General features: G+C 37.4%; 1 protein-coding gene across 1 annotated transcript in view; it reads left to right on the forward strand.

The window, feature by feature from the left end:
• RNF213 (ring finger protein 213) overlaps window positions 1-15,972 on the forward strand; it is a 116,368-nt gene that overhangs the window by 33,671 nt on the left and 66,725 nt on the right. Inside the window, exons 11-18 of the mRNA XM_087924950.1 lie at window positions 1,005-1,191; window positions 3,408-3,460; window positions 5,487-5,640; window positions 7,509-7,643; window positions 8,346-8,444; window positions 12,349-12,471; window positions 13,828-14,011; window positions 15,217-15,375. Coding sequence (XP_087781076.1) covers window positions 1,005-1,191; window positions 3,408-3,460; window positions 5,487-5,640; window positions 7,509-7,643; window positions 8,346-8,444; window positions 12,349-12,471; window positions 13,828-14,011; window positions 15,217-15,375 — 1,094 coding nt within the window. The remainder of the gene's footprint in view (window positions 1-1,004; window positions 1,192-3,407; window positions 3,461-5,486; window positions 5,641-7,508; window positions 7,644-8,345; window positions 8,445-12,348; window positions 12,472-13,827; window positions 14,012-15,216; window positions 15,376-15,972) is intronic.

Consider the following 15,972-nt stretch of genomic DNA (forward strand, 5'->3'; position numbering starts at 1 on the left):
AGGGTCATATTTTGGTACTTTATTCTGATGATCTGTATTCAATAACTAATATAACTGAACTATTGCAATGTGCTGTACATGGGGCTACCCCTGAAAAGTATCCAGAAACTTCATCTGGTTCAGAACATGGCCATCTGGGCAATCTTAAGTGCCCAAGAAGGCTGAATGTAACACCTTTGCTTCATGAGCTGCATTGGGTACCAGTTTGTTTCAGGGTCTGTACCGTATTGCTCAATTGCTTTCAACCATGGCAGAGCTTCTAAGGTACTTTAAAGTCTTAAAAATTCAGAGAGATACTACATGCTTTTAAAATAGCCTATATTGAAGTATATAGCACAATCAATTATCAGGATCTGACCACAGAAAATGTTTTATTGTAATTTTGTATTGTGTCCTAAAATGTTTTATGATAACTTTATGTCATTGCATTGTTACTGCTTGCCCTCAGCGGTGAGAAAGCCCCCAATCTCTTGGCCTCCTGCAAAGGGGTCAAAATTTGGCTGCGTAGCCTTGTGTGGGGGACACAGGAGCCCATATAACCATGGGGCTAGTTGGCTCTATGAGAAACCCCTTTCCCTGTGGCCTGTACCAACAGCTACTGATCTCCTATCTTGGAATTCTTCATCTTTTGAAATTTTATAAGGTCATTTTATAATGTTAATATTTTAGCCCTGTTTTTACCTTGTTTTTAATTGTTTAATTTTATTGATTAAATTGCACACCGTCCAGAGCACCTCTCCAGAGGAAATGGGCAGTTAAGAAATATGAAATATGAATAAATAAATAACTTCTGAGTCAGCAAACCCAGTTCTTTTAGATGTAGCAGCTGCAAAATATAAAACCAACTTGAAATTCCTTAATTTCTAGATTCACAGTTCCTCACATTCCATATAATGTTGAAATTGAAGCTCCTGTATTTTAAATAATGCTCAGAGAATACTCATTGTACTGTATTTTTATTCAAATTTCTGCATAACTGCCATGCTTTTCTGTATGTTGAAAAGGAATCTAATAATGCAAAAGCAGCATTTGCTGGAAGGAAACCGAACATTATTCAGATCCTGGTTCTGCTTGTTACCACTATATCACCTGGTGGAATTTATCTCTGGCCCTTATGCTGATCCATTTGACTGTCTTCTGGGAACTTTTCATAGACTGAAAAACTTGAAAATTAGCCAAAATAACTGTCAGGTTTGTTCTGATTTCTAATTAACACTTTTAATTATCTTTGTCTTATGACGGCAAGGGACTAGACTAGAGGCTCAATCCATAGGTTTGTCATTACTCCTTATGTGAAGTATGCATCAGCAAGTATGAGAAATTGATTTGGCCAAGCTATTCTAGTAAATTGGTCTATTAAGGCCTGACTTACAGATCTGGCGTCAATTTGGCATACCAAATTGCTACTTTTGGCTCCAGGGTAGAATAACCTCCCTTGATCAAGACATGCTGTTTGCCTTTGATATCTTGGGCTCACAATACAGGTAGGTCTTGACTTACAACAGTTCAATTTAGTGACTATTCAAAGTTTATAACAGAACTGAAAAAAGTGACTTATGACTATTTTTCACACTTACAATCATTGCAGCATCCCCATGGTCACCTGATCAAAATTCAGATGCTTGGCAGCTAGTTCATATTTATGACTGTCCTGGGGGCATGTGATCTCCTTTTGTGACCTTCTGACAAGCAAAATCAGTGGGGAAACCAAATTCACTTAACCATATTACTAACTTCTGAATGATTCACTTCACAACTGTGGCTAGAAATGGCATAAAATAGGGCAAATTCACTTAACAAATGTTTCACTTAGGAACATAAATTTTGGGCCCAATTGTGCTCCTGTACAGGACTGCCTGTATGCATCACTCACATCTGAAAGGGTCCCATATTAATAGGTTGAAAAGGGCTATATTCTTATCAGGGCAGTACTGCATGTCCTGGCATATGTCATATTATTTCATATATGCGGATACTTCCTCCCCAGTGGAAGAAATACTCATTCACTTGCATAGTAATTAGCCAGATTTGGGAGCCTCGGGCAAAAATTGGTAAGCATCATGAGCTGATAAAAAGATACCCTGTACCCTTAAGGAGATAACACTGCACAGATTTCCCTTTTTGAAACACTGATTCCCAGTATTTCTTGGGAATACTAGGCAGATCAGACCAAGCAGTCAGCTCCAGGAAGGCTAAAGCTACCTTTATTTCTATAAAAGCAGAATCTTGCAAGATTGACTGTGCTGTACTTTTTCCCTCCTATGCTTCAGTGAATTAAGGAGGTATCTGCCTGAGCCACTTCCAAATATTCAGTCAGTCAGTTATCCATCCAATTTCTAGAGATCCCCATCTGAAACAAGTGACACTAGGTGAGGAATAACCCAATAAGAGAAACCTTTAGGTTTGCTTCTGTTTTATCTGTCAGAGATACGAGTCAGCTGCCAAGTCTCTGAATTTTGATCATGTTGCTATGGAGATGATTGCTACAGTCATAATTGTGAAAAATGATTAAAAGTCCCTTTTTTCAGTGCCATTGTAACTTTGAACCGACACAAAATGAATGCTTGAAAACTGAGGACTACCTGTATCCACTCTCAAATAAACCTTCCAACCAAGAGAAAAGGGGAAAAAATCATATTTGTTGAGGTTCCCACATTTTGTTTCAATCGCTGCTCTCCATGATGCATGCTTGCAGAATGATGTACAGAGTTGTGATGGCTGGGCATTTGTGACTCTCACAAGAGGGTTCCCTAAGTCTTTCCTCCATAATCTCAATTGTTGCAACCTCCAATAAACCATTGCCACCATTCCGTACAAAGAAATGCCCTCTCTGTATCTTTCTCTCAAAAAGGCGATGTGTTAGGAGCACTAGTTTCTCTTCTTACCCATTGGTAGGCAACAGTGCGCTGTAAGCTCTCTGACAAAATGAGCACATGGATACAAGTTGTTATGTAGATTAAAGTTAGGTAGCTGATGGAGAATTACTTGGAGGTATTGGGAGAAGACAAAAGTCTCATTACTATATATACTTGCACATAGGCCCATGCATGGGTAAGTCAAACCTGTTTTTGTTAGTATTTTGCAACCTAAAATTCTTGGTTTATCCATGAGTGCATACAATAACTCCCAGGCATGAATGCATACCTACACAATGCAGGCAAAGTTTGTAAATGTGCAGTATTTATGTTTAGATCCGTTAATTGTCCAAGTTTTCTCTAGGGCAGGATGTGTTTCTTACAAATGGAGGCATTCAGATGCATGGCAACACAACGCATAAACAAAACCACACACACACACATACACACACCAATCTGTTTAGGCAGTAAACTGTACGAAGCCAGTTGACTGGGAGATGTTTGTCTAAAATATTGATTCTTTTTAATCCAATCTTTTTTCCTCTGTTTTAGGGTGTAGAAAAGCTTTTAGAAAAATTGTTGCACATCCTGTCAGAAAAAAATATGTAAGTAAAATGCATGTTTTTTTTTAAAAAACATTCATTTAGAACATGCCTCACTGAAGTAAACAACAGAAAAATTAATAGTTAATCACTTATGTAGCTTTGTTTTATCAAGCTGAAAATGGTAACCCACAACTCCTTTGAGGAGGTACTTGATTTAATCAGGTATTGGAATAAGCAGCTGATGTTTGTACAATTTCTAAAGAGAACATGCTCAGAAATCGCCATTTGCAAAACTGACTTGCTGATCAAAAATGTGTCCCAGCCTTATAAGGCAAAATGGCCTATGTGGCTCTTGTTGTCTAAAGGAAGTATGATGCTTCTGTGCACGATAAAGTATTCCATCAAAGGGATTGTTCTTGATAGATAAACTAGTCATAAAAGATTACATGTTATTTTAATAACCACAAACACTAGTGTATAAAAACGCTTTAAGACAGCGGGGTTAAACTCGGTCTCATTGAGGGCCCATTGGGGTTGTGTATGATCTCGGGGTGGGGTAGGTGCGGCCATAGTAGGTGTGGCCAGGGTGGGCATGGCCAGCTTGTCACTTGTGTCGGGGGCAGCTGTGGTGGCCAAGTGCTAAGGCAGGACTTTCCTCAGAGCTTCCCTCATTCTCATTATAACCAATCTTAATTCCTTCCTTCCTTCCTTCCTTCCTTCCTTCCTTCCTTCCTTCCTTCCTTCCTTCCTTCCAATTTTCCCATCTTTTTCTTTCCTTTTTCCCTTTCTCCTTTCCTGTCCCTTCTTGAATGCTCAAATGCAAAAGAGGAAACATTTCTCCTTTGGTTTTGTTTTTAGTTTGTTTTCCTACCCCTCTGTCAGTGAAAATGGAGCCTGGGAGGCTGAGCTCCATTTTCTCTGGCAGAGGGCTGCAGGAGGCTGTTGCAGCTGAAAATGAGGCCTGGCCCACGTTGTGGGCCACAACGGGCCACTTTTGTGTGACAGTGCCATGATTAGCATTTCATGGTTGGAATATTTCTACTAGAAAAGGAGAATTGGAGATCATTAGAACAGGAAGTAATTTTGAGGAAAAGAAAAAGAAAAAAAATTGACCGCACTCTTCCTTCCTATAGAGGAGTTCCGCTATAGAGTATGATATTCCATGGACAACCACTCCCTGCCCCCATTTTTTAGCATCTGCCTGGTGCCATTGCTGGGCCTTTGTTGAGGAATGCCCAACCAGTTGGAGGGGAGGAATTAAGCAGTTGTGCAGCTGCAAGAGACCCAGGCCTGGCACACCCCCCCCCCATCAGGTTCCATGGAACCACTCCTGTCTTTTCCCAAGGGAAGACAAGCAGTCTGGGAAATTCATGTACTGTAGGTAAAATGCAATAAAGTTACCAACTTGAGCCTTTCATGTGTGACTCTATTGTTTGAGTTTGACACCTTCCCCTGCTTCCCAGCACCCATCCTAGCCAGCCCACCTGATACCCTTGCTTGGCCCACTATGCTTCCATGCTACCTTTGTCTACTCCCCCATGGTCCTTGCCTGTCCTTCCCTACTTCCCAGCACTTGCTCCCCTCCCCATTTTGCCTGCACACCTTATCTGGAGCTCTCACCTTTTCCCCCTTAATAGTCCTAAGGTTATGCTGGCACACAGGATTGCCATCACTAAGTGATGCAGTCACTTTATGTTTGCATCCCTTATCAGTGGCAATTACTTTTATTTCGATTATAATTGGCCCGGTTGCTGTGATAATCCCAAGACTACCAGTATTTTGTTAGGGCTCTCTTTAATTTTGATAGTAGGCCACTTTTCCAGGTGAGGCACATCTTTGGAAAATTATGAATGAGTGGTGTTCATATTCACAAAATGGCTTCTATAGAAAACTTCCTAATTCAAAGAATCAACTATGGGGATGTATCCTGGTTATGAGAATGAAGAGACATATTTACCTTCCTATAAGCTTAGTTTTCATTGCAAATAGCATATTGAACTCTTGAGTCTGTTTCGTTATGCATATTTTAATGTACATTTCTGGTGTCTCTTGATTGCAAAAAATATACAACCTTTCTGCAATTCAGTACAATTCAGAAAGAAGATTGGAGATGCTCTGCTTTTGTCTGTCAAAAACTTCATCAGATATGCAGCAGTCAGATTCCAGAAATACCACAATACAAGTTATTAGCTACAGCAGTTGAAATTGTTTCAACAATTCTTGCACTTGTACCATCAGAGGTAAGCTTCTCTCTCTTGCCCTTTAATATTTCATTAAGACAGGTGTGGAAAAGGCTTTCTTGATCTGCCTGAAACTGACTAGAAAAACAGAATAACAAGGTTGGAAGTGTTCTTGGAGATCTTCTAGTCCTACCTCCGCTCAAGCAAGAGACCCTATCCTTTTCAGACCTAGTGGGAATTCATTGGGACAAATAACTTTGGTGATGTAATTATATGAAAACGTCACTGTTTTTGAGTGCTTCAGGCAGATAGAAGTACAAATAGTCCTTGACTTACAACAGTTTGCTTAGTGACTGTTTGAAGTTACAGCGGCACTGAAAACAGTGACTTATGATTATTTTTCACGCTTAAAAATCATTGCAGCATTTACATGGTCACATGATCAACATTCAGGTGCTTGGCCACTGATTCATATTTATGATGGTTGCAGTGTCCTGGGGTCATATGATCACCTTTTGTTATCTTCTGACAAGCAGAGTCATTGAAGAAACCAGATTCATTTAACAGCCGTGTTACTACCTTAGCAACTGCAATGATTCACTTAACTATGGCAAGAAAGGTCATAAAATTGGGCAAAATTCATGTAACCACTGTCTCATTTAGCAACAGAAAGTTTGGGCTCAGTTGTGGTTGCAAGTCAAAGACTTCCTGTAAAGTATTTTAAACTTCACAAAGTAATTTGTCTTGAAATTCACATCCCTAATGGGATGATAGCAGTTGGACTATTCTCAAACCTGGCATAGATTTGGCACAGATTAGGGTTATACTGAATCTAACCGTATGTATTATTATTCCCTGCTTTGATATGTTCAGAAGATACTCTATAGCTATAGGGACACTAAGGAACACTTCCATGGAGGGTTTGAACTATGGGTTTTCCCTTCCATGGTCAAATTTCACAGATCTCAGTAGGCTATGGAGTGGATCATTCTGTGATGCCTGATATACTCTCCCAAGCATTTTAGGATTATAGCTGAAGTAGTAGAGAGTCCCATTGGCAAGCTTAATCATAGTGACCTAGGAAATATGGCTTCTCTTTTGTACCCCTACCCTATGGAACAGCATCCTCACCAGTGATAGAGGAACCCTTCTCTCCTGAATTTGCAAAAAGCCCTTCAAATCTAGCTTTGATCCTAGGCTTGGTGTTAATGTGTTTGATGTTGCCATTGTGCTGGGTGGCTTACAAAATATGATACCAGTAGTAAATTAAAGTAGTTAAAAACATAGAATAAAACAAGGCAGCTCAGATTAAAATGATCTGAGCTGTCTTGTTTTATTCTATGTTTTTAACTAATTTAATTTACTACTGGTATCATATTTTGTAAACCACCCAAATTTGATTTGAAAGGGTATTTATAAAGGTAATCCTTGACATAAGGCTGTTTGCAGCTTCCCATGGTCATCCCATGTTTTGCTGAAAATTGGCTTTTACTTTAGGCTTTTGGCAAAACCAGTCCATAGTGAACAATTGGTTTGTTTAGCAACCATGGTGTTCACTTAATGACAATAAGTGTAGCAGTCACTTATTGACTTTGATGTCTGCAAAAAAGGTCGTAAAAATCAGGTCAATCATATGAGTGACCCATTCTAAGACCATAATGGTCATAGGTTGAGGACTACCTGTATTAAATCTACCTTTATAATTACAGTTCATCTCATAGTCAGCCAGATGTTTACCCTGGATTTGAGTCCTTCCCAAGGACCTGAGATAGACAAATGTTGTCTTGGTAGTGTTACTATTACTGGAGATAATAACTGGTAACTGCCTCTAAGTGGATTTTCCTCTTTTAAAATTTTACTTATGCTGATTCAGGAAATGGGCTTCTCTCTTTCATTCATTAAATTATATTTTCTTTTCCATATGACAGGATTTAGAAATGGAGCTTGCCACAACAGTATTCCAAAATGTTTGTAAAACTACTAGCAATTGGTTTTGTTACTATCTTCCGAAATCTCTGCTGAAAACAGGATCGATTACGTTTTCTTGGAGAAACGAACTTGAGGTTTGTGTTTTGGAACTGCCCTATATCTAGATTTTATACAAAACATTGTGATTTGTAGCTTCCTTTTTATTTTTATTTTAACAGTGGTTCTAATTTTCTTTTCCTATCCATTTTTATATCAGTAATCCTTACTGAAAATGTGCATAATTAAACATGCATTTAATGCATGAATTTTTGCAGTGTGCATTGTGAAGTGAACCAGCATCTCTGTTGGTCATTCTAGCCCAAGGGCTGAGGAATTCTGGTAGTTGAAGTCCACAAGTCTTAAAGTTGCCAAGTTTGGAGACCCCTGTTCTAGCCTGTCAGAGGCATGTCACCAGTTGCAATATTTTTCTCAAGTTTGCATAGTGTTACTTCAGAAAAATTAGAGGATAGAGAAAGATGAGACCAAAGTTGAAAACGAATCTATTTTATTCTAGAAATTGTGAACAATGTTTTTCATAGTTACTTCCCTGAAGTCATAATAGGATCTGAAATTGTAGTTTCCTTCAGGTTGAAGGTGGAGCTTAACCTGACAATAAATCTTCAGTTTAGGTTTCCAGTTCTTAAAACGCATGTATTCTTTTCTAATAGATGATGAAATATCCTAGCATTAAAGTTAAATGTTTCAATTTGAGTAGCATAAATATTCTCATTCCTACTTCCATTTTAAACAGTTTTTTATTTGTGGCTTTAAAACTTAAACTAATGTTGTCCTTGTAGGCATGGGATCAGTTTTTGAAAATAAAGTTTCCTAACAGCAGTAATTCTCAACATTGGAAAAAAACTTTGATGTCAATTTTGAAAAGCAGAATTAAACAGGTATGTGGGTATATAGTGTCATATGAACGTGATGTTAATCTGATTGTATTAATTAAGATGTAGTTGAGATAACCTATTTGAAATGTATAGAAAGCTTTTCTATAATATGTTTGTGACGTGTCTTCTTTTATTGTTATTAAACCAAGATTAGTCTGATCACTGTTGTATCTGGCAAAACTCCTTGGAATTTCTAGCATCAGCAAAATACGATTTGGGACAAGAATGAATCACTAAAGTAATATCAACTTACCATTTGCTTTGAGCTGATGTGTGGTTGTACAGGTTGTTGCTCAATGAATATACTCTGTTCATCAGTTAATGGTTAAAATATGGCTTGGCACAACTATACAATTCAAGTCAATTATTGGCTTTGCTTCTGCGACCATCTTTCTTAACCTGGTTTCTTTGAAATGTGTGATGACTATAATTCTCAACATTACTGGGCTCTTTGATAGTTAATATCATGTCTGTTAAGATAATGTCTGTAAGAGTCTCTAAATTATCTGAACTAAGTCTCTTATTATACTCTTTCTTGTCTAAGACTTGTTTTGGGAAGAAAATGCATTTTTGGTATGCTTTATTGAGATCTGACGAGGATGCTGCTATTGCCTTCCCAGAGAATTGCATTCCTGGGTTTCAGGTCCTTCCCCAGCAGGGTTGAAGAGGATGGAGGATATTAAATCATGGAGAGATTGTGCCTGTTGCCAGGGGCGCTATACCAAGAGATAATGGGATATAAATGCCTATATGTTAAGTTGGTTGTGGGGACAACTTGGGTATCCTTCTAGTGTGTCAGCTACCATGACAGATGCTCTCTGTGAACCCCTTGATTTGTTCTCAGACTGGTATTGGAGACTTCTCATGTTTTAGTGACTTCAATCTTGGGGAGTTCATGATCTCCATGGCAATCAGGGACATGTCCCAAATAATCTCTGGTACAACATGTATAAGTGACAAGTTTATTAAACAAATTTTATTAGTTTTTAAAAACAATACACAGACAAACAAAACATAGAATATAAAAACATAAAACATCTTTTCTGAAAAACAAATAAAACATCTTATAAAGACAGCATAATTCCAAATTATCACATTTCCATACAAGCACAATTTAATATGCACATTTATCTTATATATTCAACTTCATATCTTTTTCCCAACTTCTCTCTATTTCTCCCTTCTATTCAGTTATATTTCTTTTGCCTTGATTTGTATATATTCATTGTATCTTTCTGTCTTATTTGCAATTTCATTATTCTCTTCCAACATTCTTCTAGAGTTTTATTAATTCAAACATAGACAAACACAAAACATAAATACATAAAACTTCTTTTTGGAAAGGAGCTTAACCCCGGGTCACAGCTTTTTGTACAGACAAATTCATGCTCACTTAATATACTATTTCATATCTTATTTAACATTCTATATTTTCTATATATTTTCTCTCTTCTATTCACTCTCTTAATTATATTTTATTTATTTCATCTCAATTTAGATAATTATACTTGCATCTTTTGTCCATTCTCTTTCAATTATCTATTTATCTTTTCTTTCTAATACGATATTTCTCCTGTAATCACTGGTTGAAGTATGACAACTTTTATCTTTCCCCTAAATTTAACACTTAAAATAATACATAATATTCATACTGATTCTGCTTAGTATATTCTAAGTACTACATTTTAGAATAGCAAAACAAAAGAAGAAAAATAGGTTTATAATATAGTAAAAACAATGTTCCATAGGAAATTAAACTCTATTGTTAAATCTTAGACATTTTTATACATTCCCTTTAATGTATTATTAACTCATATAATATTTCAGTTTTCTAACTCAATTTCAAATACTAATATCTACAATACAGTCTTGTGTACTTTTGTAGAATCTTTTATTAAAAAATTATATTTTACCCTTTGTCTCTGAAAAAAACCTGTTTTTTAACATCTTGTTTTAAACCTTTATGACTTCTCTTTCCTTTTTCCCTTCCTTTCTTATCAATTCTAGCCTTTTTGCCCCCCCCATCTCTCAAACTCCACTCTCTTAGTCTCCCCTCTGTTGTATTTCTCTTTTCTGTTGCTTTCTGACATTGTATTGATTTTTCACCTTATTTTTCCCTTTCTTGGTTGCTTTCTTAAGTTCTGAATTCTGCATTTTCTTTCCCCTGTTTCTCTTTTCTTCCTCAACTAAGATTATATGTCTATTAAAGATGGCTTCTTCTTCTTCATCCCAGCTTTCTTGTTGTATTTCCTGGTAGGTAGAAATCACCATTTCTAAAAAGTGAAAAATAGATCCAGAAGAGCCCTTGCCTTCTTGTTCCTCTTCTTTTAACTTTTGAAATTCCATTTGCAATTCAACAGATAATGCCACTTTTTTTAAAAAAAAAACAACCCAAATGTTTTTAATCTTTCAAAAAATAGTTCCCCAAAGTCCCAAAGCAGTCCAAATCAAGACAAACTATTTCATTAGTACTTTCTTCTTTTTATATTTTGTCTTCCTGGGGTAGAATTCAATTATACAGTACCAAAATAATTTTTTAGAAGTCTTATTGCCATTTATTTTTGGTCTTATAAACTCCAAGCAGTCTCCTCCAGTACAATCTTAAAGTAAGTTCTTTACCTCTTCCTTCCCACTTATAGCAAAAAGATTTTAATTTTTAATTCCAATGTTCAAAAATCTTTTATCCCCTTGGCTTTACTTACCAAGTTTAGTTACCTTCTGTGCCCAAGCAGGTTTTTCAGATTTCCATCTGCTATTTCCGTAGGGAAGGAGAGTGAGAGAAAATAACTTTCCCTTTCAAACTTTCTTCCGCCGCTTTTACAGTCTTCTTGGGAAACAATGTATCATTCAAGAGATTAAATTTCCAGGGTATTTAGAGGTTCCTTGTTATCCCGGTTCAGCAAAAACTTTTCACTTTCTCCGACTTCCTCCTGCACAATCTTGTCCAGCTGCAGGCTTCTTTGTGGCGGCCATTGCTGACTGCCGCTCCACCGCCTTGGGAAAAAGGAGTTTAGCCGGCTGAGGAGGGGGTTTGCGATACCCCAAGCCCCTACCGGATCTCCCCTATCTTCAGTTGCCTCTACGGGGTAACCATATCCTCCAAATCCAGCTGGATCGGAGGCACTTCGGCGGCAAGCACGATCGCGGATTCCTGCCGCCACTGAAGCCTTGGAAACCGGAAGTCAGTGGCAAGTTTAGACTTCAGTTTCATATCTGAGCAGATAGTTGGTGACTTGTCCATGCAGAACATCTGGTTTCAGTTCGAATGAAGCACCTGACGTAAATTAAGTATGGAATTTCTTCCAAACAAATAATTTCCTCCCATTTCCTTAGGGAATGGAGGTCTACAAATGTTTCTTTGTGGCAGCATGAATATTATGGAACCTCCCTGCCCCTTGAAATCCAGTCAGTTCATACCTTTTAGGCTTTAAGGAATTATTAAACATTGAATTGTTGAGAAAACTAGATCTAAAGATGTCACCATCTATTTTATTTTTGTCTTAAAAAATGTTATCTGTGGCTTAATGTTTGGGATCTGCTTAATTGTTATATAATTTTAATTGTATGATGGGTGTTGTGTTGTGTGTGTGTGTGTGTGTGTGAGAGAGAGAGAGATTGTAACCCTCTGAAATTCTCTCAAGTATGCTGATTAAAAAAATAAAGTAAGTGACTATAAATGCCAAATTATTGTAGAAAGACTATTGCAAAAAATAATAGTATATGGTACCCTATGTCCTTTTTCCATCCTGAACAAGCATAACAACATTTTATATATTTTGAAAAACAATTTATTATGTTTAGGTCTTAATGGCATCATCATAAATTCTTCTGTTGTATGTCTCCACTTTGGAGACTGTACATATTTTGTAATCCCAAATTGTGTTTTGTTTTGATGCTTTCTAATTAGGAAGGAGCTGTTGAACAAATTAAAATCTACTGTAGTCACTACGAGGAAATTCAAAAATTTGATTCTGTGATTTTGCAAATATTTGAACATTGTGCCATTGAAGCTATTGATTTAGCATACCAGGTAATTTTTTGTAATACCAGGTAATTTATCTAATATTGTCTGATCTTTCAGTAAATACGATGGTGGTTATACTTCAAATAGTCACAGATTAAAGCAATGTACCTTTGAGACATATGCCATCCTCTCCTTCCAAGTTGGCTGATAAATGCATTGTCTATACATCGTAGCAGGCAGGACACAGAGACCAGTATGTTGCCTTGTGAGGGCATCTCATGATTGATTGTAGCTGAGTGTTGGTTATACTTCTGCATACAATCCAAAATACATCAAATCCTGACCTGTAATGTGTCCTTGCCACAATGATATAATTTAAACATTTTAGCATGGATTTTTAAAAATACCTTTTACTGTAACACACCATAGACCTATAGTTTCATGTTTTTCCATTCATTAAATTAGTTTTTTTTAGTATATATTACCTCTATTTATAGATAAGATATACTAAACTAGCTGATTCTGCTGATTAAGTTTTTAAATATTTCCCATACAGCAGGGATGGTCTTTGTCACAGTCTTTTCTTTGTTCCAGAAATTGAGTCTCACTCTTTTGAATAGGAACTTACATTCACATGTTTGTTCTCAGTCCATTTCTAACAGCTATTCAAGGTCATTCTGTCTCTTTTATAAGTGAAGATTGGTTAACTTGGAGTAACGGTAGCAGTGTCTTTATAGATACAGTATAGAAATGTGAGATGAAGGGCCTTCAAATCCTGCCCATGCACCATGTTCCATTTTGCAAGTAGTCATCAAATTACAACCACAATTGAGCCCAACATTTCTGTTGATAAAGCAAGACATTTGTTAAGAGAGTTTTACCTGATTGTACAACCTTTCTTTCTACAATTGTTAAGTGAATCCTTGAAGTTATTAAATTACTAACATATTTGTTAAGTGAATCTGGCTTCCTCATTGATTTTGCTTGTCAGAAAGTCACAAAAGGTTAAGACCTCGGGATACTACAACCATCATAAATAGGAGTCAGTTGCCAAGCATCTGAATTTTGAACCCATGACCATGGGGATGCTGCAACTGTCATAAGTGTGAAAAATGACCATATGTCATTTTTTTTCAGTGCCTTTGTAACTTCAAATGGTCACTAAACAAAATGTTGTAAATCGAGGAATAACAGATTAGGAGCCTACATTTTTATAGAATTGTGATTATCCCTATTCTAAGAGCAGTATCTATCTCAGTAAGTAGAAGAAAAATTCACATGGAAGGAGAAATACATTTCCGGTGGGGAAGTCCCATTACACGATAACTGAATTTTGTGACAATCTTGATAGAGGCGCAGAATCTGTGATGCATTGAATTCATTACTGCCTTCATTACATTCTTTTTTCTATATTTTTTCTAGAAACAACAGAATCTGCTTGAGTTGATATCTAAATATGATCAGAACAAGCTGGGTAAAATTATGTCTGCTGCCATCATAAAATCCTGGCCAAAGGATGATACAGCAACATGTTCTGAAGACTTTCAAAGTATACTAAAGCATCTGTTTGAATGGCAGGACAGCAAATATATATTCATTTTCAATCGTATGTAAATCATTTACAGAATTATTGTTATAGTTCGAGGGAATAATTAAATGATCAAAGGTAGCTATATAACGGGAAATAGCTACATAATAATAGAATAATGGAGGAGTTGTACTGGATATTTCATACATTTGGATATTTGATACATGTATATTGTATGAAACTATGATAAATTAGTAATCAACTTCATGAATGTTCATTGATGTTTTGACTGAAAGAATATATATTATTTTTTTAAGAAGATTCCCCTTTGGCAAAAATAATAAGAGTTACATCTGTGTACAGGGCTAAAAAATGAGGTATAGGAATGTAAGTGAGATAGGAGAGTGAGAATCTTTGACTTTATGACTGTAATTGAGCCCAAAATCATAGTCATACACTGAGGTGGTTGTAATGTGTCTTACTACATGACCTAACCCCAGCCTAATGACTCATCCTGGCTTTTACAGGTGTGATTGTTAAGTGGACAGTGGGATGCAGACAGTTCCCGTCCATGCACAGAAGGGAACTACAGGGCTGATCTGTAGAGAAGCAGCTCAGATCTTCAGCTCACAGGCTTCATTCTCCTCCTGCCTGCTGAAGGCACTTCACCCCATGTGGGGCAAAATCAATCTTGTCAGGCAGCATTTTTGTTGTTAAAGAGGTTGGGTGAAAATGGAGTATTTTTTTGCTCCTTTTTTGAGTCTCTCCCTTTCTTTGCTCACAAAGGGAGCAAAAACACTGCTTGGCAGTGAGACTCAAGTTTTTGCTGCTCCTTTAAGAGCAAAACTCATCATGACAGAGAAATTTGAATGTTTTTGCTGTCAATGAGGCAGTCCGGTTTTTTTTTCCCAGCAAGCCCCTTGAAAAGAGCAGAGGCAGAGGGTTTCCAGGGGGTAGCCAGCAGGGAAGATTGCAAATGGTGATCACATGGTTGCAGGGTGCTTGGCAACTTGTCATAAGTACCCAGATTGCAGTCATGTGACCATTATTGCAGTCATGTGATCATGAGGCCACTGCATTGGCTGTAACTTTGGACACAGATCGTAAGTCCTTTTAGCACAGTCATAATTTCAAATGGTTGCTAAACTAATTATTGTAAGTCAAGAACTACCTGTAAGTCATTTTGCACAGAATTGTTTTTAGGTGACAAGAAGAAAGTAGCTAACTTGAACAATTTAATGCCTCCAAATATTTCTTATTTTTTTAAAAAATATATTTGATAGGTGCAGAAGAAAATACTCTAAACCAATTCACTGATGAAGCTCGATTGTTAATGACCCTTGCTGAATCTTTGCTTCAAACTGCGGCTTATCAACTTGTAACAGGCCATATTCAGATTAAGCATTTGGAGCTAATTGTAAAGTATAAGACACAATTCATAAGTAAGTCTCTTTTACTTATACAAATGGAGAGAGGGATAAATTGAATGAATGTAGTTTAATTATGTACTTAATTGGGTTTTATGAAATCATAGATCACCAGGACAATAAAGAAATACATATTTTGTTTTTATGTGGTGTCGTCTTAGACCCGTGATGGCAAACCTATGGCACGGGTGGCATGCAGAGCCATTTGTGCCAGCATGTGAGCTGCAGGCAAACTTACCTCACTGCACATGCTCGTACCTCACAGCTGATTTTCGGTGGGTTTGAGGCCTTTTTTGGCCTCCCAAAGGCTTCAGGAAGGCTTCTGCAGGCTTTGCAGGCCCAAAACTCGCCACGTTTCGTCACTCCCTGTTTTTCTGAAAATACCAGAAGTGACGAAACGGGGCTAGTTTTTGGCCTGCAAAGCCTGCAGAAGCCTTCCTCAAGTCTCTAAGAGGCCAAAAAAGGCCTCAAACCTGCTGAAAATCAGCTGTGGGGCGCAGTGCAGGTAAGGGGGTGGTGGTGGGAGTGGGGGGGATTGCGCGCACATGCGTGGGGGGCGCGCATTGCCTTCTGGGTTCTGGCATGCGAGCGTGCAAGCACGCACACAATTTT

Source organism: Pseudonaja textilis, chromosome 2, assembly GCF_049901715.1.
Source record: "Pseudonaja textilis isolate UNSWEBS1 chromosome 2, rPseTex1.2, whole genome shotgun sequence".
In the NCBI taxonomy this organism is placed as follows: Eukaryota; Metazoa; Chordata; class Lepidosauria; order Squamata; family Elapidae; genus Pseudonaja; species Pseudonaja textilis.